Raw genomic sequence first — 25,431 nt, 5'->3', positions numbered from 1 at the left:
CATACATATTGTATTCTGTGTTGTAATTAAAATCAAGTGTATATTATTTTTGCTTACAAATATTTGCACTGTAAAAATGATAAACAAAAGAAATAGTATTTTTCAATTCACCTCATACAAGTACTGTAGTGCAATCTCTTTGTCATGAAAGTGCAACTTACAAATGTAGATTTTTTTTTGTTACATGACTGCACTCAAAAACAAAACAATGTAAAACTTCAGAGCCTACAAATCCACTCAGTCCTACGTCTTGTTCAGCCAGTTGCTAAGACAAACAAGTTTGTTTACATTTAAGAGAAATAATGCTGCCCTCTTCTTATTTACAATGTCACCAGAAAGTGAAAACAGGCATTTACATGGCACTTTTGTAGCCGGCATTGCAAGGTATTTACATGCCAGATATGCTAAATATTCGTATGCCCCTTCATGGTTTGGCCACCATTCCAGAGGACATGATTCCATGCTGATGATGCTCAGTAAAAAAATAAGTGTTAATTAAATTTCTGACTGAACTCCTTGAGGCAGAATTGTATGTCCCCTGCTCTGTTTTACCAGGATTCTGCCGTATATTTCATGTTATAGCAGTCTCGGATGATGACCCAGCACATGTTGTTCATTTTAAGAACACTTTTACTGCAGATTTGACAAAACGCAAAGAAGGTACCAATGTGAGATTTCTAAAGATAGCTACAGCACTCAACCCAAGGTTTAAGACTCTGAAGTGCCTTCCAAAATCTGAGATAGACGAGGTGTGGAGCATGCCTTCAGAAGTCTTAAAAGAGCAACACTCTGATGCAGAAACTACAGAATCCAAACCACCAAAAAAGAAAATCAACCTTCTGCTGGTGATATCTGACTCAGATAATGAAAATGACCATGCGTCGATCCGCACTGCTTTGGATTGTTATCTAGCAGAACCCGTCATCAGCATGGACTCATGTCCTCTGGAATGGTGGTTGAAGCATAAAGGGACATGTAACTCTTTAGCGCATCTGGCACGTAAAGCTACAACAGTGCCATGAGAATGCCTCTTCTCACTTTCAGGTGACATTGTAGACAAGAAGCAGGCAGCATTATCTCCTGCAAATGTAAACAAACTCGTTTGTCTGAGCAATTGGCTGAACAAGAAGTATTACTGAGTGGATTTGTAGGCTCTAAAATTTTACATTGTTTTATTTTTGAATGCAAGTTTTTTTGTACATAATTCTACATTTGTAAGTTCAATTTTCATAATAAAGAGATTGTACTACAGTACTTGTATTAGATGAATTGAAAAATACTGTTTCTTTTGGTTTTTTTACAGTGCAAATACTTGTAATCAAAAATAAAGTGAGCACTGTACACTTTGTATTCTGTGTTGTAATTGAAATCAATATATTTTAAAATGTAGAAAACATCCACAAATATTTAAATAAATGGTATTCTATTATTGTTTAACAATGCGATTAATCGCGACTAATTTTTTTTAATTGCTTGACAGCCCTAGTTTTCACTCACAGCTATAGTCATTCTGACATGGGCCTTAATTAAGATTTCAACCCTGGCGCTTCAGACCCTAGCATAGACCTCTACTGCTTAAGCTACAGAAATAACTATTTTCAGTGTGAGCCACCCACTAGAATATAACTTGACAACCACTTTGCCTATGGATTATAAACTATTTTCTACATAAGGGGCACTATATAAGAACCTAGACAGACTAGAGATCTGGAATCCTTTTTTCTGTCCTAGGCTTTTGGAGTTTAGTGCAGTCTAGTGGTTAGAGATCAGCTAATATAAGAACACAAATTTAGCGCAGTCAGTTTGAAAGACTGAGTGGCTGAGACGTCTTTGCTACGTTAAAGACATGGGTTCTATTCCCAGCTCTGTTTGAAGTGAACTTGTACAACCTCTCAATATATTTGTAAAATGGGGTGGACTAATATTTCACTCCTGGCTGTGGGTAGGAGTCCTTGTTGAGTTATAAGGGTTGCACACTAATACAAATGGCAGTCAGTAGAGATGAGACTAGAATTTGTGACTTTCTGCCTCCCAAGGCTAAAAAGAACTTGAACAGCGTCCTCTCTCCCCCTCCCTCCTGAGTCTATGAAATATTGTCTGATGTGGTAGTACAGTAGAACAGGAAGCCTGATTTAGCTCTGAAGTGGAATGTTCTGTAAAATCCAGTAGTCTTGAGTTCTGCTTTGAATTTTGCTTTGTTTTCAGGTTCAAATGAACTCCAAAACTAAAGTGAAACCCAACCAAAACTCAGTTTTCCCTGGTTTGATCTTGAAACTCTGTGTAGTCCTAGGAATGTTAAAAACTGCACTTGGGCTGCTGAAAAGTTTGCTTACTTTGTCCAAGGTTTGGGTTGGTAATAAAATCTAACCCCAGGCTATACCTGGTTCTTGGTTTTGGTATGAATATTTCTCACTACTCGACTTAGGAACAGTCTAGTGAGGAAGCTGAGCCGTGTCTCTGTGTTTCCAACTTTGTCATTCACATTGGAGGCAGAAAGGCCTATTCGATTGTGTAATCCTATTTAATAGAGTCTTTTCAAGTTCCACTTGCTGTGGCTTTTCTCCTTTCACACACACTACTGCATATAAGGGGAATTTCAGTGCATGCAGCGGTGCCCTTTCTATCTGAACATTGGACCTCAATGACAAGCACATTTTTTTGCAAGTGGTGTTGAGTCCCCTTTATATGTACTTTATTTTTAATGGAACACTGTGTAGTAACAATAAAGCACTTGCCCAACACAATACAATAAATTGTTGAGTTAGGAGTTGATGAAGTGGCATTTGTGTATGAAAACATCAATATATAATTTGTTTTAATGGTTATAAAATAGTTTTCAAAATGAAATATAGTACTTTAATGTGTCTTCCTTTTAAAGCCTGTCCTAAGGGCACCTGTGGCATTAAGGGATATTTACATCACGGTATATGTTTCATTTGTGCACATGTAATTTAGATGCAAGTAACAAATCGAATGTCATAAGATTAAAATCTTATGATTCCACCGCCCTGTAAAAATAGTTTCAGAGCACAAAGAAACCAATAGGTTTTGAACTCTTCTAGAAGAGGCTTAAAACAAATCACATTTGTGTTATAACCAAAATGTGTTCTGTGTGCTGTTTTGCTATCCGCTTTATAAAAATGGCATGTTACAAAACTAGTGTTTGCGTTACCTGTTGATGTGATGATTATAATGGTATTATTATTTTATAGCATGCTAAGTGTGATAGGCACTTTACAAAGAAAAGGCATGGTCCCTGATCTAAAGCTATTGCAAAGTTTAGAGAGCAAAATCAATTGGACAGCTCCCTGGGGGCCAGGTGAATGGCAACAAAGCTATTTGCTCTTCTTTTGTTAAATGGCTGCCAGCAGGCCAGGTACAACAACCACACGTGGTCAAAGAGAATATGAATTAGAAACTCCGTGTCTTAGGGCACGTCTTCACTACCCGCCGGATCGGCGGGTAGCAATCGATCTATTGGGGATCGACTTATCGTGTCTAGTGAAGATGCGATAAAATCGATCCCCGATGGCTCTGCTGTTGACTCCGGAAATCCACCGCGGCAAGAGGCGGAAGCGGAGTTGACGGTGGCGCGGCAGCGGTCGACTCGCCACCGTCCTCACAACCAGGTAAGTCGACCTAAAATACGCAACTTCAGCTACGCTATTCACGTAGCTGAAGTTGCGTATCTCAGGTCGACCCTCCCCCCCCCCCCCCCGTAGAGCTGTACTATACGGCATACTTCTGCTGTAACTTTCCTAGCAAACTGGCACATAAGCTAATGCTGACAGTTTCAGCATTAAGTGTCCTTCAGTTCCATTTGCCACTGGAGAGTCTGGGCTTCCCAGCAGATATAAGGCCTGCTAATGATGGGAAGATATGGAAAACAGCCAAGTGCCAGGCATGTGGAGGCAGCAGAAGTATTTGCGGATGTCCTGATATGCATGGCTTTCTGCCTTTTTATCACCCTATGGATCTTTAGGGTTTGCTTGTTTACCAGGGTATCCCCATAGCTTTTTTGCACCTCCCCCAGTTGTGCAATCCAAGGGAGAGATGTAAAAGTAGCTCGTTGGAAGCCGTAATATATAATGAGTAACTTCCCCACTCTATGTTTTTTAGGGGGACGAGGGCATGTGTCCCATGGTTCTGCAAACAAAAACTAATATTGTAGGTCAGTTTTATGATCTAAAAGGTGAAATTTTCCAGTCTCAAAAACTGTGAATTCTCTTTATGTGAGGAGTTGGGGAAATTTGAAGCATGAATAGGATTGCTTGGATCTCTAGTGTAGGCTTTTTCCTTCCAGCTACTTTCTTCCTGTGAGAGACTTGTGAGCATTGATTTTAGTTTCAAGGCTGGCTGCATCACAGCTGGCCATGATAGCATTTGTTCCTCATGGCCTCTCCTTGAAGTGGCCTGAGATTAAATCCTGCTAGGAGAAAAATGATAGTTTTGTCTCTAGCTGTTCTAATCTTAAGGATGTTTGGTTGCCAATTTAGGCACATTTCCCAAATGGATAACAGTGATCTGTCATTAAAAAAACAACACCCCACTTCAGTGAAGTGTAAGCATAAATCCAATTCCATTCACAAAGATCGAGAAGAAATTTAAATTTCTGCAATTGAACAATGCTGTAAACCAGTAATAGGTGTCTAAAACCTACTGTTCCTCATTTCCTTTATTACAGTACATTAAAATAAAAGGCAGGGGGAAGAGGTAGCAAACTGAGATTTCTTCACAGTTTAAATTTCTGTTGTTTTGGAATTAATAAAAAAGCTTCATATGATGCTTTAGGAAACTCTTTTATATGAAAATCTCTTTTTTTTAAATTAACTGCTGTAGTTAATTATGCAGAACTGTGCTCATCTGTGATGTTCTGCAGTCTTCTGCACTGCAGATCTTGGCTGGGAGGCAAAATAGAGAAATCAGGCAGTGCACTGAAGGCATCTTATTTTGGGGGTGGGGTGGGAGTGTTCTTTCAGATCCCATAATTTCCTCACTCCTTTTACTCTACCCACCACTACAGTGATCCTCTGGGGTATTTCAGAGGACGTGGTGGCTTCTTCTGGAGTCTGCTAACTTGTTTGAGGATAATGACAGCAACAGAAGAAGCTTTCTACTTATTCCCAGCTATTGCTCTAGTCTGGGGAGTACAGGACCAAACTCTGATATGATCTCATACTTTCTCAGGGCACCCTACTCTGTGATTTAGTGTATCAGGCCAGTAGCCTTTAAGGTTTAAATTGTGATGCAGTGAGTTGAAGTATAGTGCATTTTGTATGCTAGTTCTGCAAAAGAGACCTTGTATCTCCTATATTTATCTTATATTTCAGTGCTTTAGACACCTAAGTGTCTGATATATTTCTAGCTGGATATTTACCATATGGATTTATTAGTAGGGGAGTTGGTCAAAACATTTTCTGGCCAAAGAATGCTCCTGTTGAAAAATTGCAGATTTATCAAAAGCAACATTTTTCACAGGAAAACATTTTCTAAACGTTTCAATTGTTTTTAACAGATAACTTAAAAACAAAATTAACAAAATGTTCTTAACACTTAACATGCAATTTGTTTGGTTTTCTACATCTTTTGCCACTTTGTAACATTTACAGAGATGTAGAAATCTTGAAAAGATACAGAAGGAAAAAGGAAATATGAAAAGAAGAAAATGGAAATGGGGGGGGGGGTCTAAACTTTCATTCTGTTGTGCAGGAGAAGAAATTCAAAATAGTGTGGATTTTGCAAACAAAAACAAAAAAATCATTTTGAAACCGATAGAAAAGTTCTATTCTAATTTAAATTTTCCCACAAAAAAGAGAAATTTTGAATGAAACATTCTTTAGACTAGCTCTAATTAGTAGTAGTGAGTCATGAACTATGATGAGGGAACTCTGTTCCAGAGAGGCTACCTGTTCATTCATCCTCTGGCACCCAGAGTACATATGCATGAATAAGCATGTTTAGACATTTCAAAGGAACACATTCATATGTTTGTAATTTTAGACTATATAGAGACATGGAAGATGAAATAGGTTTTTCCCCTTTAAACACCTATTTTATATTTATTTTGTTACAAACTTTGTCGACATTTGCAATATCTGGTTTGGGATCAATGAGATCAAAAGGGCTCTCTTCAGCACTTGATTGTGGTGATTCCATAGCCATTTAGACATAGAAACACAAAGCTACTTGAGAACTTCCCTTTAAGAAAATGTTTTATTTAAGGAGTTTGTAACAAGCTAAGAACATTCCTCCAGCAAATTAGTTTGAAATGTTTGTGACATTCTTACTTTGCTACTTCATTTGTAACCTTGTGTTCTTCTCACCAAGCAATTTGCTTGTTCATAGAGCTGATTGGACACTTCATGGGGAAAATACAAACCGGCTCTAAATAGCCCTGTTGGAATTCTCCTAAATAAAGTCTAGCATTGCAGGTATGAGTGCAAATTTTGACAGTCACCATGCAAATGCTGACATTTCACTGCCCCTCAGGAAGGTTTGTATGCTGGAAGCCTGTGCCAGAAGCACAGGTTAAAAGGAAATGTTGTTTATCCTCCTTGGCTGCCTCCAATTCAGCCCCAGAAAACAGTTGATACTGGACTGTGTGCTGTTGTTTGGCACAGCATGACCAATATAGTGTTGAAAAATCATGTTTAGGTAACAAACTGTTGTTCCTATAAAGAGAGTTTCTGAATTCCAAGAAGCAAGACAAAGGAATGGCTTTCTAGTGAGCTAGATGAGGATGGCCATTAAGATCTTCTACTGCTAACCTGAGACGAACATTTTCTGAGCATTCATAAGACACTGTGGTCAAGAAAATGGGTTTTACTGTAGACCAGTTCTATTAGTGGTGTTGCTATAGTTACCCTATCCATCTCAGCTGTGGTTGAATACTTTATGGTACAAATAGCTGCATGTAACTTCTATAATTGTTCAGTGCATGTCTGTGTATATATAGCCTTCCAATATTTTATTCACCACAATAGCTGGGTGAGCTTTTTGTGTGTGAATTTAATTTTAAACAGATAAGTAAAATAGCACTAGTTTTTCATGGTAAGGTGTGGGTGAGTAGATTTTTATTTTATTTTATTTTATTTTTTTGCCTCTGGTAGTAAATTTTCAGGATAATGTATCTGTGTAAAGCTAAGGTGGTTTAAATAATCTTTTGCATGTGTGTGTATGCGTACTTATACACACGGATGCACACAACAAGATTTAAAAAAATCAAACAAACCCTGGGTGCACATAAAAACTTTCTTTTTGAAAGATTCTACTGAAATACAAAATGATGCCCAAAATTACATTTTTCAAAGTAGAAGGAACTTTTAAAGTGTTACCATTATTATATGTGATGAATTATACATTGTAAACCACATAAGTGAACAGAGCTGGTCTTGCTTTTAATAAATTATCTACAAACAAATCATGATTTTATTAATGTATTTATTTGCAGTCATTTGGATTGTCTGTATGAACCAAAATTTGACTTATGGTTTAACTGCTTACTATGAATATTTGTGATTTGCCATTCATGGCATATAATTGGTCACCTAATGGAATGTTATTTCTTTTCCCTGATTGGATGACCTAAGCTTTAGCAATAGGTGGTATCTGTTTTTAGATTACACATTTCAGCAAACTTTCATAAATCAAATATTTTGTGTAACTTTTAAAAAATGCTTTACAAAATGCCTGTGGAATCACTTCCAGGGCAAATATTTATTTGTACTATGATGACAGTTTTGCTTTCCATGAATAAAAACATATTCATGTGAATGTTCTCAGCAGAGTGAATAACGGTCATGAATACCAGCAAAGTGAATCAGAGATCCTTTTGAATCCTACTTTGAAATATCAGGGGGTAGCCATGTTAGTCTGTATCTACAAAAACAACAAGGAGTCTGGTGGCACCTTAAAGACTAACAGATTTATTTGGGCATAAGCTTTCGTGCGTAAAAACAGCTGCATCTGTAACTTTCACTCTATGCATCTGAAGAAGTGAGGTTTTTACCCACGAAAGCTTATGCCCAAATAAATCTGTTAGTCTTTAAGGTGCCACCAGACTCCTTGCTACTTTGAAATAGTCACTCATGACTGTATTTGATTAATAGCAACATTAAGTCATGGGCCAGTGGCAGTTTTAAGGTTAGATTTTTTTGCAACCTGGCATAGGTAGAAACAGTTTCTTTATCCTACTGGAGATCTAATATTCCAGGCCTTCCAGTGAGGTGCAGAGTACAGCATTCATTTTCTATCCCTAGTCAGCCATCAGGTATCACTCGTGGAATTATTATTTATGCAGGGTATTATCATGATGCTAATTTAACCATAATTCCTCATCCAAACAGTAACAAAACGTTTATAAGCATTTGATCAAGATACTCACAAATGGATTAAACACAGAGGTGCTAGACACATATTGGTCGGCTCCAACTTTGTCAGGCAGGTATTAGCAATAAACCTTCCAAGAGTTTACCCTTTTATACCCTTTAATTAACAAGTGATGTTATTGCCTGATGCTAATTTAGCTGAAACCAGATTTTGGCTGGTTTGGGTTAATTACTGGTCCAACACGCACATTCCTTTCTTATTTACTATCCCTCATAACTGGGGCCTCTTCTTCCTTCTACCTCAAGGATCGGCAACCTCAGAAGTGGTGTGCCGAGTCTTCATTTATTCACTCTAATTTAAGGTTTCACGTGTCAGTAATACATTTTAAAATTTTTAGAAGGTCTCTTTCTATAAGTCTATAATATATAACTAAACTATTGTTGTATGTAAAGTAAATAAGGTTTTTAAAATGTTTAAGAAGCTTCATTTAAAATTAAATTAAAATGCAGAGCCCCCCGGACCGGGGGCCAGGACCCGGGCAGTGTGAGTGCCACGGAAAATCAGCTCGCGTGCTGCCTTTGGCACATGTGCCACAGGTTGCCTACCCCTGTTCTATCTTATCAGTTACTTTCAGGTCCAATTTTTCCAACTCAGCCATATTCTTTCAAAGCCTTCCCACCACTGTGAACAGACCTACACTTTACATGACCTACAAAAAGCACATTTTTTTAAACTAACTTAACCTTTTATACACTACACAGATCTTTACACTTCAACTTCATCACTTATAGATCACATCTAGAAATTCATTGTGTATATATACAGAGAGAGAGAGAGAGAGAGAACATTTCAGTCTATCATTCATGGTAAGCATCTCATGGTAACTAAGAAAACCTGGCTTTGAAGGCATAGAGTGTGGTCTACATTTTCAATAGTGATTTTAGGATGACTCAGTTTTTGGGTGTCCAACCTCAGAGACACTCTGAGGGGGCTACTTGTCAGATCAGTGGAGCATCTGCCTTTTGAAAATCACTAGTTGTGTTTGAAAATGTAGGCTTGTACTGATACCTTTTGAAGTGCTAAAATATTTCTTTTTTTCCTAAAAAGATCTTGGCAGCTGGGAATCTGTATGTTTTAAGGAGTTATGTTGGGGGTGTGTGAAAGGGATTTGTCAGATTAGGGTTAAGTGTTAAGGTGCGCGTTGTTGGTGATAAGTATCACTAGGATATAGCCTCTCTCTCCAAAACAGATCTTTTAGCTCCACCTGCCTACTTTGCAAGCTCACTAATGCACAGTGGAATTATAGGCATTTGGATTCTCCAACCTGGATCACAGGTGTCAGGTTAATTACACTGGAACTGAGCACAGTCAGCCATAGGTTTCTTTAAGACAGAGAGAGGTATGGTAGTGTGCATCCCCACACCTGCCCCCTGCAGTGCAGTACACTTACTCATGTCTCTGACTCTCTGGATAGTCCAGCCAATTCTCAAAAAGCCTACACTGGATGCCAATAACCTTGAAAATTGTTGCCCTATGTCCAATCAAAAAAGTGGCAATGACCTTCCACATATAGCACTGAGTGCAGTGCTAACATCTCAGGGTTCAAATGGGCCTGGCACAGAAATGGCTTTGGTAGCCACTCACTTGCGGGCTGGGGGTAGTTCTCAGGGATCAATCTTTCCATTCTCTTTTTAAGTATATACAGAAGACCCTTTAGGAGAGAATTTACTTTGTGCAATCATTCTAAAGCCTTCACTATGTGTTTTCATTTGTACTCGAAACATTTACTGTACATTTCAGTTACAAATAAATATATGCTAAGTCAGATACCATCTTCATTAATGTGAACTGATCTATGGCAAGGGCCAATTCAGTATTTATTTAACTGACTGCCTTTGATTTGTAGATATGTAGGGTTGTTCCACCCTTCATGTTCCTTCTGTGAAAAAAAAATTATCTTTGTATACAGTAGGATTAACTTATATACCGTAACTAAGACTATATAATATCACTGGCACTTTAGAACTCAGGCATTTACAAAGGTCAGGATTGTTCTTCACTGATGCCTTTTATAGGAGATGATGTTATGCTTGTGACTGACACCAAATACTACAGTAAACTACCACCTTTTAGTGCTGAAAGATACCACTAAACATAAAGGAGATGATTGCAATGAAATTTTATCCAAACTTTCCAGGAAGGTAATTGTACCCGTTTACAAGTTTTGTGTGTTATTTACATCTCTCTGGAATAGTTTAATTATATTACATGGTTTGGATTTTACTACATTTTTCTTTCTGGCAGCAGCATTTCTTACTTTGCTTAAGGCAGCAGTATTCTCCAGAGCATTAATTTCTGTCATTTTGCATTGAAATGTTTGTGACGCTGCCTGTCAATACACTCAGCTATCTTTGCTCTTTTTACAGCTATTCCATATCTGGATGTCACTCAGTGGTCTGTATTCAGATCTCTAGCCACCGCCCTCTCAGTGACCAGTGTGCATTTTCTGGCAAATCCCTTTTGTGCCAAGAGACTGTAAGAAGAGAGCAATAATGTTCTTCAAAGTCCCAGCCACTGCCTGTCCAAAAAAGAGCATCTAGATCTGGTTCAGCTCAGATAAAACCAAAGTGACATTTATTGGAAGTTATAATAGAGAAAACAGAAGGAAAAAAGACCTTCAATACCTGACAATATCTACAAAAAGATCCTGACAATAAGGTGCTAAACTTTAGTTACAGAATCTTGAAAGCTACTTATTTCCCAATGTGGTAAAAATCTCTTGGCTTTTTCTCAGCCAAAGCTTTCCCTCACCTCTAGCATAATGTTTCGTATTCTCCTTGGAGATTATGGCTTTTTCTAACCAGGTTTTAGATACAGTCCATTCCTCTTTTCATCCAAAAGGACACATGCTTACAGGAGGCATGAAATATTTTGTGTCATAATATGTATTAGTTTTTGATAACCAACATCCTTCCCTGTAAAGTTGCATAGGCAACCTTAAGTCTGGAATTTCCTAACATCAATTCTTGACTTTGCAACCTTAACATTCCTTTAACATAAGTTTTTTGGGTGCAATTTCCCAAGTGTGTTTAAAAAGAAAACGGAACCAGAAATTCTGATTTTTTTTAACCATATTGACAACCCGTTCCTTACCCTTCCCATTCCCAAACCTGGATCATCATCAGAGTTTTGACCTTTTGATCAATAGCACAGACCTCTAACCCTTGAGCTAATAGCATAACTAGTAGCAGTAGAAGGCTGTTCTCTTCTGTGTGGACCAGCCTCTAGATAAGGATGAGATGCACTGTTTACAAGTGGGTTTCACAACTATTTGCTGACAGCAGAGAAATGTAGAAATGCAGGACTCCTGGATTCAATTCCAGATTCTGGAGGGGAGTGTGCTCTACTTGCTACAGACCCTTCTGCCCCTGTGCCCAGGGCTGGCTCCAGGCATCAGCGCAACAAGCTGGTGCTTGGGGCGGCCCTTGGAAGGGGGCGTCACGTCTGGGTCTTCGGCGGCAACTTGGCGGCAGGTCCCTCAGCCCCTCTCGGAGGGAAAGACCGGCCGCCGAATTGAATGAAGAATGAAGCGGCGCAGTAGAGCAGCTGCCAAAGTGCTGCTGATCGCGGCCTTCCCCCCCCCCCCCCTTCGCCGCTTGGGGCGGCAAAAAAGCTGGAGCCAGCCCTGCCTGTGCCCCCACTCTGATCCCACCCTCTCTCCTCCTCCCTTTCCCTGCCTCTTGCCTTTTTGTGGCTCTCCACCCCCTGAACCAGGGCCGGCTCCAGGGTTTTTGCTGCCCCAAGCGGCAAAAAAAGAAGAAGCCGCGATCGCGGTCTGCGGCGGCAATTCGGCGGGAGGTCCTTCGCTCCGAGCGGGAGTGAGGGACCGTCCGCCAAATTGCTGCCGAATAGCTGGACGTGCCACCCCTCTACAGAGTGGCCACCCCAAGCACCTGCCTGGCAAGCTGGTGCCTGGAGCCGGCCCTGCCCTGAACACCCCAGCTCCTGTCCCCTTTCCCTCTGCCTCTCCTGTAGCCCCAGCCTGAAGAATGCACAGGGCAGCTCTTCAGAAAATTTAGCTGCTAAAGTCTAAAAAGTCTCTACTGAAAGTGTGCCAACTGAGATTTGAAAGCCTCATAACTTGGCCAAATTTGGGCGTATTCTCACAGGGATGGCACAAGGGATATCCCTGACAGCACAGCAATCCTCCTTCCAAATGTAAAGCCCTTGTTCTAACACTAGAGCTTCTCAACTAAATGGTTGTAAGAATTTTTTTAACATAGGGGAAAACTGGTTACTTCGACTAATTTTGTTTTCAGAAACAACTGAACCATATTAGCTGAAACTTTCCAAAAGCAATTTAGCCTCAAGCAGAAACTGAACATGGAAAATTTCAGTTTGAACAGTTAATGTTTGGTAAAACTTATAAACAACTGAAAACAGGGTCTTATCATGGAATGTGTCATATAAACTGGACTATAGGCTCCACTGCCAGCTCTGCCTATAATCATGTAATAATTAGAATATGTACTCCTCAATAATTCATTATTCATAAGAATGGCCATTCTGGGTCAGATGAAAGGTCCATATAGCCCAGTATACTGTCTTCTGACAGTGGCCAATGCCAGGTACCCCAGAGGGAATGAACAGAACAGGTAATCATCAAGTGATCCCTGTCGCCCATTCCCAGCTTCTGGCAAACAGAGCCTAGGGACACCATCACTGTCCATCATAGCCATTGATGGACCTATCTTCCATGAATCTATCTAGTTCTTTTTTGAACCCTGTTATAGTCTTGGCCTTCATAACATCCTCTGGCAAGGAGTTCTACAGGTTGACTGTGTGTTGTGTGAAAAAATACTTTTTTTTGTTTGTTTTTAAGACTGCTGCCTATTAATTTCATTTGGTGACCCCTAGTTTTTGTGTTATGAGAAGGAGTAAATAACACTTCCTTATTTACTTTCTCCACACCAGGCATGATTTTATAGACCTCTATCATATCCCACCCTTAGACATCTCTTTTCCAAGCTGAAAAGTCCAAATCTTATTAATCTCTGCTCATATGGCAGCTGTTCCATACCCCTAATCATTTTTGTTGCCCTTTTCTGAACCTTTTCCAATTCCAATATATCTTTTTTGAGATGGGGCACAATGTCACAATTATAGTTATATCTACTTCGGATGGGACTTTGATCTAGAATTCAGTGATGGCATTGTTATGTTTACTTGCAGTAACCAAAATTCATTCTGTATTCTCTAGTTAACATCTCCTTTTTGTGCAGAACTGCATTAATATGCTCATGGGAAGATGGCACAATGATAGTTCATTTGTGCAATCAACAGCACAGCTCTTACTATAGGTAATTGAAAGTCCTAAATAAAGATTCCAAAACAATTAAGCTGTAGAAGTTGGTTACAGCTGTCATAGTTTCCTTTCATGCATTTTATTTGGGTTCTTACAAAGGATGTGACATATGATTTTTGTTCCTCCTTTTTGGATACAGAAAAAAAAATCAGCTTCAGATTAGGGCTGTCAGTTAATCACAGTTAACTCATGCGATTAACTAAAATAATTAATTGCGATTAAAAAAATTAATTGTGATTAATCACTGTTTTAATCACACTGTTAAACAATAGAATACCAATTGAAATTTATTAAATATTTTGGGATGGCTTTCTACATTTTCAAATACATTGATTTCAATTACAACACAGAATACAAATTGTACACTGATCACTTTATATAATTATTTTGATTACAAATATTTGCACTGTAAAAAAACAAAAGAAACAGTATTTTTCAATTCACCTCATACAAGTACAGTAGTGCAATCTCTTTATCGTGAAAGTGCAACTTACAAATGTAGATTTTTTTTGTTACATAACTGCTCTCAAAAACAAAACAATGCAAAACTTTAGAGCATACAAGTCCACTCAGTCCTACTTCTAGTTCAGCCAATCACTAAGACAAACAAGTTTGTTTACATTTACAGGAGATAATGCTGCCCTCTTCTTATTTACAATGTCACCAGAAAGTGAGAACAGGCATTCGCATGGGACTTTTGTAGCCGGCATTGCAAGGTATCTACATGACAGATATGCTAAACATTCGTATGCCCCTTCATGTTTCAGCCACCATTCCAGAGGACATGCTTCCATGTTGATGATGCTTGTTAAAAAAAAAAAGTGTTAATTAAATTTGTGACTGAACTCCTTAGGGGAGAATTGTATATCTCCGGCTCTATTTTACCCCCATTCTGCCATATATTCTATATATAGTCTTGGATGATGACTCCACACATGTTGTTCTTTTCTAAGAACACTTTTCCTGCAGATTTGACAAAACACAAAGAAGTACCAATGTGAGATTTCTAAAGATAGCTACAGCACTCGACCCAAGGTTTAAGAATCTGAAGTGCCTTGCAGACTCTGAGAGGGATGAGGTGTGGAGCATGCCTTCAGAAGTCTTAAAAGAGCCACACTCCGATGCAGAAACTACAGAATCCGAACCACCAAAAAAGAAAATCAACCTTCTGCTGGTGGCATCTAACTCAGATGATGAAAATGAACATGCGTCGGTCTGCACTGCTTTGGATTGTTATTGAGCAGAACCCATCATCAGTATGGACACGTCTTCTGGAATGGTGGTTGAAGCATGAAGGGACATATGAATATTTAGCACACCTGGCATGTAAATATCTTGCGACTCTGGCTACAACGGTGCCATGTGAACGCCTGTTCTCACTTTCAGGTTACTTTGTGAACAAGAAGCGGGCAGCATTATCTCGTGCAAATGTAAACAAACTTTTTTGTCTGAGCAATTGGCTTGTAGGCTCTAAAGTTTTACATTGTTTTATTTTTGAATGAAGTTATTTTTTGTACATAATTCTACATTTGTAAGTTCAACTTTCACGATAAAGAGATTGCACTACAGTACTTGTAGTAGGTGAATTGAAAAATACAATTTCTTTTGTTTTTTACCGTGTAAATATTTGTAATCAAAAATAAATATAAAGGGAGCACTGTACACTTTTTATACTGTGATTATAATTGAAATCAATATATTTGAAAATGTGGAAAACATCCAAAAATATTTAAATAAATAGTATTCTATTATTGTTTAACAGTGCGATTAATTGTAATTAATTTTTATTGCGCAATTTATCGCAATTTTTTTAAATCACTTGACAGCCCTACTATAGATTAATTAATCGAAATGTAAGTTTGTCATCCTTACCTCACAAGGATACAGAGGCAAATATTTTAGGTTTTCTGTAGTGCTAAGACCAGATGCATTTTTTGACAGAATCAGACAAATGATTTTAAATATTCTGCTCTGGATTCTGCACTCATTCATGAAATATTAAAACTGTATCCAGTTTCTATTTTTCTTCAGGGAAGGGAAGTTTGTCAGTTTGAATGATATCCTATTCAATCTCCATATTTAAAAATAGCAAACATGAGAGGAAAAAGTAGGTTTTGCATCATTGTGGATTCATAAAATTACTCTCCATTTGGAAGAGAAAATATGATGGTAGCCCTTAAATAACTGCAGTAGAGCATATTTTCCTTCACTTTCTCACAATTTAAGAAACATACACATTTTCAAAAAATCATATTTTAGGTTGATGGTATTTGCAATCCATAGCTCTTTGGAAGCAGAGCAATATTTGAGAAGTCTGGGGATTAGATTCCTAAATGTATTTGTCCATGACATTTTAATACTGAAGACTGAAGAAAGACTAAAGAATGTAAAAGCTAATCTGCTGCTAGTATGGGATGTAAGGGGCTGACATTTTTAATTTACAAATGTGGAACATAAATCTTTGATAGTGCATATTTACAAAAGGTCTTTATGAAAGTTCAAGACAGCTTACATTTAAGTGTCCTCATTATTGACTTGTTAACTGTTATCTTCTTTTTAATTTCTCCTGATTTCTTGTTACTTTAAGTAGAACCATTTTTTTAAATTGCTAATTGGTAGCGAAAGTATAAAAGCACTGGAGATATAAAATGAAACTTAAAGAGAGAAAGCGTTAAAAATGAGTAAGTATTTCTGGCGTTTGCAAAACGTAAATGAGGGTCTGTTTATTTTATGAATGCAAAGAGCTGAAGTGATGGTGTTCTAAATACTACTTTTTGTTACTTTGCAGGTCCGAAGGTGAAAGCTCAAGAAGCGTCAGGTACGTGTTTACATTGTCATTTCTTCCTTCTGTCACACAGTCCCTACAGAGCTGGTTATTTTAATGAAACAATGTGCTTTGATTTCTGGCTGAATGCTGCAAGTAAACTGTGTTTTGCATTAAAAGAGGCTTGATTTAAAAGCACAAAACAAAAGAGAGAATGTTTTACAATTTTTTTTTTTAAATTGGTCCTATTTTACACAAAAATAAAAAACCATGCTACAGTCATCGTGTTTCAATTAGGATCAACAAATAGACAAGCACAATGTTTGCTGGCCTTGTTGTCTAGCCGCAACAGACTGCAAGAAGGTTTAGTTCAGATTTGTGTGTGAGAGGATTTTCTGTACCGTAGCAAAACCAAAGACTGGGACAGCCAGGGAACATAATTTCATTGTCGTTTCTAGTGTTTCTTCTTACTGTGTTGCATGTTGGCCATTACTCTAGCAAAGGAGTGCACCAACTCTTAGTTCTAGGGCGTAACAGCTGTCAAATTCCATGTCAGTACAAAATGTCCCTCTGCTCTCATGTTTGGTTGTCTTTGTACAATCCTGTTTCTTTTATGTAACAAAGGAGAGAAACTTCTTAGATTTTCTTTAAACTAGTTTGATTTCATGGAGATCCTGATGCCCTTGGAAGATGTTGATGGTTAGGGCATCAGACCTTTAATGTATGTAACATATTTTATAGTTATTGTCTTGGATTTGCCTCACACGCTGAAAATATATTTATCTTCTTTGTCATAGCTGTGAACTGTGGAACTCTTAATGGGCATTTAAAATCAGTCAGAACTTTAAAAACTGCACACTTGGAGCCTGTTTCTGCATTTCACTTGCATTCATACTCTTTTTAGCTAAAACAAATGTCTTGATGCACAAGGAATGCAGGCTTGGATCCATGATTGCTAGATCCAGAATGGCAGCCACAAAATCTCTGCCTAACTTCTGCAGTTTGATATTTTCATGGTTACCATGTTTCCCCAACTGCTGGCATTGTACGCTATTCCCACCAGAAAATCACCACCACCCAAAAATCAACTCTAGGCTGCTCCGGTCTGCAGTATCTGCAAAAACTCACTGACTTGCAGATTAATCAGTTTCATATTTGTGTATCAGACACCAAGGGATTTTCTAAAACATGAGTGAAAACTCTGCTCAGAATCACGCACCAGCTCTCCGTGCCTTTCAGCTGATTGCTTAATTAGGACACTTTCCAATAAATATCAAATCAATGTGGAACTGACCTGCATGTGGAGTAGAGTGTGGGAGAAGCGGAAAGCATGTTCCGTGCATACAATAGGAGAATTAGAATAATTGGCTAGTAGTTAGGATTGTAGTGAAGGAGACATACGCAGATACACAACTCCCTTAAATTAGTAATTAGCATGGCCTCACATTTCTAGAGTTGAAGAAGAAACTATTCTTAGTATGGTATATTCAGATTACTCATAAAAGAAGGAATAGATAGTTACTGTCGGTAAAGCATTTGAAAACACATGCTATAAATGTGCTATCTACTGAATTTGTCCCATTTTAAATTTGCCTGAAATAAGGACTGAGTGAAAACTGAAAAGGGAACACAGAATTTTGCCTGTTTATTTATTTATTATGCTGGGAAGGGGCAGTATAAAGGCCCCCGCAACTTAAACTCCTGCCTGGAGTTGCTTTAGGTTCCCTTAGTTGTCAAAGATATTATAGGTTGTGTACACAACAGTATATGTTGGTAAGACAATTTCTTATTGCACTGAGTCCAATGGCCAGGCAGTGGAGTTTGACCACTTTGATAAATAATTATTTATAATATGCAAGTTCATTTACCCATAATCTCTTCCTATTCATTGCAATATTGGTCTGCTTAGGGAGCAAGTTAAATTGAAAAGCCCAAAATAGCTAAAATCACATTGGGTTATATTCTGATCTCATAGGTTGAGAATCACTCCGCTGAAGTCAATAGAGTTACTCAAGACTTACCGTAATGTAACTGAGATCAGATTCCCACCCATGATGATTTCCTTCTTTGGCATTTTGATTTTGTTGATTTGCCCTTCTTTGACTTAACTGCTAGCAGCCATTTTCATATTGCATTTGGTGATTGGAAAAGGATGATCTGCTATTTTCATATGAAATCACTATGGAGAGCCTATTCTGCCTTCAAGCATGTGTTTACTAAAGGTGCGGTTCACCCATAGAGGGCCTGCTGAAGTTCTTCTACACTATGGGAGTCCCATGATGCCCCTCTGCAGTCTAGAGGGTGCAGATAGAGCAGAGCTTCCTCTACAGTGGGGAGCTCAGTTAGTCTCCATGCTGCCTTCAAATAAATACGTATTTATTTTTATAAAATACTTTGTCTGGGCCCATCCCATGCTCTGGGTATGAAGCCCATAAATTAGAATTATATAGTGCAAAAACCAAAAACCAAAAGAACTTGACAGTAAGTATTCACCAGCAACTATAATGAGGATAATAAAATAAACCCAAACTCTTCAGCCCTCAGCACATCTTTTCCCCTAATGCTTGGGGAAATAGAAGGGATCTGTAGCACTCTTGGAAGACTAATAAATCCAAGCTTTGGTGGACTGGAGTAGGGGACTGAGTTGCAAAGTTGGGGAATGCCCTGCCAGCAACATCCCGCTTCTTATAGCAAAGGAGTTGTCTTAGACTGAGCATCTTCACAGAATGAAGCTGTGACAGTACAGCACAGAGAGAAGCATTATTTCAGATAACCGCTCTCAAACCATTTAGTACTTTAATGGCGAACACCAACACCTTGAATTCCTCCCAGAGGATAGGTGTAATGTTCTTTCAACATGAAATTCTTCTCAGCACTAGCACTAGCTTCAGTTTCAGAGTGATTTCAAGATGTAGCCCCAAGTAGAGCGTATTGCACCAATCTAAAACCGGCCAGTACAAAGGGTGTATTTAGGAGTAGGCCAGAGCTAATATGAATCTAATGACCAGAAATCCTGGCACATGGGGTGACAAAAGGGCAGCATTTGCTATTTCAGCCCATGGGGTATATTCTATCCCCTATACAGTCCACTTATGCTGAGATTTGCAGAGAGTGGGTGAATTTAATCCAAAATGGCTTTATATCCTTTTGCCTGTCTGTGTTCATGCTTTTTTTCCTTCCAATCTTACTACTTTCACTTTGCTTTTTTTTGCACAAAGGCCCACTTTTCTCTCTAGGTAACATCTTGAGCTTGTAGTCAAGTTGCTTGTATTGTTTTGCTTCTTTATTACTTCTTTCATAGTGCATAGCTCAAGGTGCAATTTAATCATCTCAAATGAGGCGATGAAGGCAGTTCAGGGAGCAGCACTTCAGTTCTGTGAGAAGAAGAAATAATCATTTCTCTACACAAATGAATACATCAGTGAATGTAAAAATCCTGGAGAGATCAATATGCTGACCATAGCATTTGTCAGTTTCTTCTGCCAAATTGTTCTCAATAGAATCCATGAAGTAGAGTAGAGAGGCAAGATGCTGCAGTCTGGTGGCAATCCAGGAATAAAATTCCCAATGTGAATATTTATTGGACAGATAATAGATACTACTAAGGGATTTCATTCAGGGTTTGTTTGATACACTTATAGATAATAAACAAGAAAGAGGGCAGTGGCTGGAATTCACATATGTCAGACTCTTACTAGCTACAGTACACAAAGAAAATGGCAATTTGTACTAATAAATGTACCATTTCACGAGCACTGTTTTTGCAAAGAAAGCAAAAAAATAAGATGTTTGTAGGATTGGATAACTAATGGGATTGATAATGAGACATGGTGCTGCTTACCCCTAGGTCATCAAAAGGAATTAGCATCCGCTGCTGTTTAGTGACCTAATGTATGCTGAAGGAGTCTTAATTGACTTCCTTTTGGAATATTGTCCAAGTTATAGCAACCAGTACCATAATTAGCTCTTATGTTTGCAATCTCAGCAAATGGACGTGGAAATTGCGAGTGGTAGGGGAGCTGGGCTCCTCTCCCTCCTGTAAATGTGCTCAACGTAGGTCAGAGCTGAGGCATAGTGGAGTGTGGGCTAATTAACTCCTGTGACTCTTAGTTCCTTATATTAACAGAAGGATGGATTAATTTAGTTGGCTCAGAGGCAAGTTTAATACAATAGTACCAGTCTTGTTAATCTACCATATAAAATTTAATACTAGCAGGTTTTTTCTTGTTTACCAGTACAGAATTTTCCTTCCCCTTTTGTATAAATGGGCTAAGAAAGGATTCTGGACAGTTACAACAAAGCTACAAATGGCTGTATTTTTGCAATAGTATCAGGAACTTTCTCCATTTTGTTAACAAATAAAAATAATAATAATAATGGAATAGTTGACTTAAATGCAGTGTTATGAAATTCAAATGCTTGGTAAGATTTGGACTCAAACGATAGATTATTTCCTTTTTGGGAAGGAAATGAGTACATAGGAGACAGTAGTCTGTGTCTAACTTACAATATGTTTATTATTTGTATTATGGTCATTCCTGGAGGTCCAGCTGAGATCGGGACTCCATTTTGCTAGTAGTTGTACAAACACCTAGTGAGAGCTAGTCTGTGTCCCAATCTGCTTACAGTCAAAATAGGACAGAACAGATAGAGGGTGGGAGGAGCAAAGTCTCATGGTAGGTGGTGTTTTTTCTTAAGGCCCGAGCTCCTGGAGTCATGTGAATACATCAGAATCTCAACTTTAAAAGTAACAAGTGTCTAGCTGTCATGATTGTGGAGAAAAGCTTGAAAATGTGAATTCTGCAACATAAAAAAAAACAACAACAAAAAACCAGAAGGCAAATAAAAAGGATCCTCTAAATTTTCTTCTAAAATTCCCACCACCAGTGGAGATGTACTGTAAACAAGATGCTGGAAGCTTCTGGCATTTAACTACTATTCTCCAACCCAGCTCAGTCTAAATCTAGATGAGACACTTAAATCCACCAAAGCTATTGGCTGCCAGTGTCTTGTTTAACAGATTTAAAAATTTTATTAAGATGTTGTTAAAAAAAAGGTGAACAGAGTTTGAGCATAGAAGTTTCTGGTTATCAGGGAATAACGTACAGATTATCGAGGGTGCAAAGTTTGGTTTAAAATCAGGTGGCATAAGGAATAGATAATCTGCAATATCCCCGATTGGGGGTAAAAGGTTGATGGGTTAAAGAACAGGCATTGAGATATGAGGGTGTCAAGGCTGTATCCCCACTTTGAACTTTAGGGTACAAGTGTGGGGGCCTGCATGAGGACTTCTAAGCTTAATTACCAGCTTAGTTCTGGTCCGCTGCCACCATTCCCTTCCCTGGGAAGCTTTGAGAAACTTTTCACCAATTCCCTGGTGAATACAGATCCAAACTCCTTGGATCTTAAAACAAGGAGAAATTGACCCTTCCCCCCTCCTTCCTTTCACCAACTCCTGGTGAATACAGATCCAAACTCCTTGGATCTAAAAACAAGGAAAAATCAATCAGGTTCTTAAAAAGAAGGCTTTTAATTAAAGAAAAAGGTAAAAATCATCTCTGTAAAATCAGTATGGAAAATAACTTTACAGGGTAATCAAACTTAAAGAGCTCAGAGGACCCCCCTCTGTCTTAGGTTCAAAGTACAGCAAACAAAGATAAACACTCTAGTAAAAGGTACATTTACAAGTTGAGAAAACAAAGTAAAACTAAGACGCCTTGCCTGGCTTTTTACTTACAAGTTTGAAATATGAGAGACTTGTTTAGAAAGATGGGGAGAACCTGGATTGATGTCTGGTCCCTCTCAGTCCCAAGAGCGAACAACCCCTTAAAACAAAGAGCACACCAAAGCCTTCCCCCTCCCCCCCCCCAAGATTTGAAAGTATCTTGTCCCCTTATTGGTCCTTTGGGTCAGGTGTCAGCCAGGTTACCCGAGCTTCTTAACCCTTTACAGGTAAAAGGATTTTGGAGTCTCTGGCCAGGAGGGATTTTATAGTACTGTACACAGGAGAGCTGTTACCCTTCCCTTTATAGTTATGACAGGTATGAAGTTCATAGAGTGGCTATGTTCGGGTGTGGAGTATAATGAGTGGATATGATGAGGAGGATGGATTGACCCTCATTTGGTGAGATTTAATGTAGAGCTTAATCCAAGTCTGATCTAGTTTACACTCAGGGCCAGTCATGCTGCCTTCTGTTCTGGGAATGCAGGATATGTAAAGGTGAGTTAAAGCCACTGCAGGAACTGAGCAAACACACTGGCTGCAATCATGGCTCTAAACACACTGCTATGTTAAATACTGCAAAAACAAAACGTATATAACTAGGCAACCTATTTAATTGCTGAATGTTAGCAAGAAACTCCTTTGAGCAATTTCTTCATGACTTCCCACCAGACCAGTGATGAAAAAAGGAGTGTATTGGTGTCATTCTTTGCAAGTTATCTATTTACCAGAAGGATCTTGATTACTTTTGTGAAATGAGTGCCGCTGCTGCTAACAGTATGTTTTGAATGCTCTGACAGCACATTTTGTGCCTAAAATTAAATAAACTATCTCCAGGTGGAAAATTACTGTAGGTAACTTCTCATCTTTAATAAGAGAGTGTTTACCTTCTAAAACAAGTAAAACTTGCTAGTCCCATAATTGAATCGATAAAATTACTTGATGAACAATACTGTGTAGAATGTTAAATATGAAACCTATTTAAATTGCTATTTGTAAAATGTGGTGAGTTTGCTGTCATATTGATTTTTAGAGCATATTTGATTTAGAATCCTAGGCCTACAGTAAATATAATTCTTTCTTTTCTTTATTGTAGGACTCCCCCACCCCACCCCAAGAAATTCTGAAATGTAGACAATGTATTTTACCTAAGTGAATTTACCTCTGGGTACTACATTTTTCATAATTCTTGTTGGGAAAACAAACCCTTTTTAAAAAGGTAGATGGGTCATCTTTAAAAAGAACCAAAGAATCCCCACAGAACTAATTTTGGTCCCCTACATTCAGATGACATCAGAGCATTTGTGCCAGTCTCTATGGATGTGTAACTCCGACAGACCTCGGTCATCGGGCGGGATCAAACCTGGGATCTCTGGAGCTTAGTGCATGAGCCTCTACCGCATGAGCTAAAAACCAACTGACTGTTAGCTAAGGTTGTAGAGCAAATCATTAATCTCTCTCACTAAGTGGTCTCGGTGCCACTAGGTGGGACAGAACACCACACCCAGGAGGTTTGTGGGTTACACATGGATGTATTGAGCTGCAGTATAACTACTAAAGAGTTTCGTCTTGATAGATGGTCTTTCTTAGATATTTGGTTTTGAAGTACTTCCCTATGTTTTGCACATGGAATGGTATATCACATAAGATTATTACATCTGAATAGGGCACTTTTGTTGAGTTGTTGAATTTGATGATCAGAAGATCCCACAGCTGGATAGAGGAATTTGATGGTCAGAGTCCCTCTGAAGACACCTGCTCTTCACACTCCAAACAGGCACATTAAAGGAAGTATATGACAGTGTACTCAGCTGATCACATGATGGTGCATATGGAAAAAAAGAGTGGTCTAAAAAGTCATCAGGCCCCGGCCAATACAGGACTTTGTTTCATTAGTAACATTTACTTTGATTTTACAGGGGGAGGGATAGCTCAGTGGTTTGAGCAGTGGCCTGCTAAACCCAGGGTTGTGAGTTCAATCCTTGAGGGGGCCACTTAGGGAGCTGGGGCAAAAATCAGTACTTGGTCCTGCTAGTGAAGGCAGGGGGCTGGACTCAATGACCTTTCAAGGTCCCTTCCAGTTCTATGAGATAGGTATATCTCCATATATTATAATTCAAAAATATAAATAAGTCAGAAAGTCTGTGCTCCTATAGTCCTCACTCATTTTAGTAGGATTCATGTGACTAATCCCTTCACATCAATGGTGGTTCTTTTTGTCTGTGTGTTCTTCCATGTCAATAAAGATTGCCCATAACTTGAAAGATCACTTCTGGCAACTGAACTCAGTTAAAATACATTCTTGTGATGTTAAAATGTAACAATATTATAATAATATTGGTTTGAGGTTATTGGGTTCCACACTGTTTCCAATATTTATAGAGTGTTATTACAGTAAATATGGTCTAGATATTTAAATTAACTAAAGCCATTAAAATAGATAGTTTGAAAATTTACTTTCCCCAGGTAATAAACATGTATACATGGATCTATGAAATATGTCAGTCCTTTTATTTAGCTGTGCCTTTTTTCATACAGCTGAGTAGAAAATGCAATTTATTTTATGAGTCATTTTAATACAATGTGACAGAGCTCAGAATATTTACTATGAAAAAAGTAGTATAAACTGTCACTTCAAAGCTTAGAGAGACAAGGGGGTGAGGTAATATTTTTTTATTCAGCCTCCTTCTGTTGGTGAGAGAGGCAAGCTTTCAAGCCACAAAGTCTTTCTCAGGTTTGGGAAAGGTACTCAAAGTATCACAGCTAAATACAAGTCACATGTGCTAACTACCTATGCTAAATTATCTGTTCGATCAAGGTATTACAAGTGTCACAGATAAATACAAGATGTCAAGACCATGGTTCCTTAGAATATGTGACAGGTTTCAGAGTAGCAGCCATGTTAGTCTGTATCCGCAAAAAGAACAAGAGTACTTGTGGCACCTTAGAGACTAACAAATTTATTTGAGCATAAGCTTTCGTGGACTACAGCATCCAAAGAAGTGGGCTGTAGCCCACAAAAGCTTATGCTCAAATAAATTTGTTAGTCTCTGAGGCTACATCTACACTACAGGGGGGGGTCGATTTAAGATACGCAAATTCAGCTACGCTATAGCTGAATTCGACGTATCGCAGCCGACTTACCTCGCTGTGAGGACGGCGGCAAAATCGACCTCCGCGGCTTCCCGTCGACGGCTCTTACTCCCACCTTCGCTGGTGGAGTAAGAGCGTCGATTCGGGGATCGATTGTCG

The 25,431-nt window shown here is 38.6% G+C and overlaps 1 protein-coding gene across 1 annotated transcript in view; it reads left to right on the top strand.

The window, feature by feature from the left end:
* IQSEC1 (IQ motif and Sec7 domain ArfGEF 1) overlaps positions 1–25,431 on the top strand; it is a 685,037-nt gene that overhangs the window by 180,767 nt on the left and 478,839 nt on the right. The window contains exon 3 of the mRNA XM_065408003.1: positions 16,482–16,511. Within this exon, the coding sequence (XP_065264075.1) occupies positions 16,482–16,511 (30 nt within the window). The remainder of the gene's footprint in view (positions 1–16,481; positions 16,512–25,431) is intronic.

Source organism: Emys orbicularis, chromosome 7, assembly GCF_028017835.1.
Source record: "Emys orbicularis isolate rEmyOrb1 chromosome 7, rEmyOrb1.hap1, whole genome shotgun sequence".
NCBI classification, from domain to species: Eukaryota; Metazoa; Chordata; order Testudines; family Emydidae; genus Emys; species Emys orbicularis.
The sequence above is the reverse complement of the archived record's forward strand: the minus strand, read 5'-3'. Positions and strand labels throughout refer to the sequence as shown.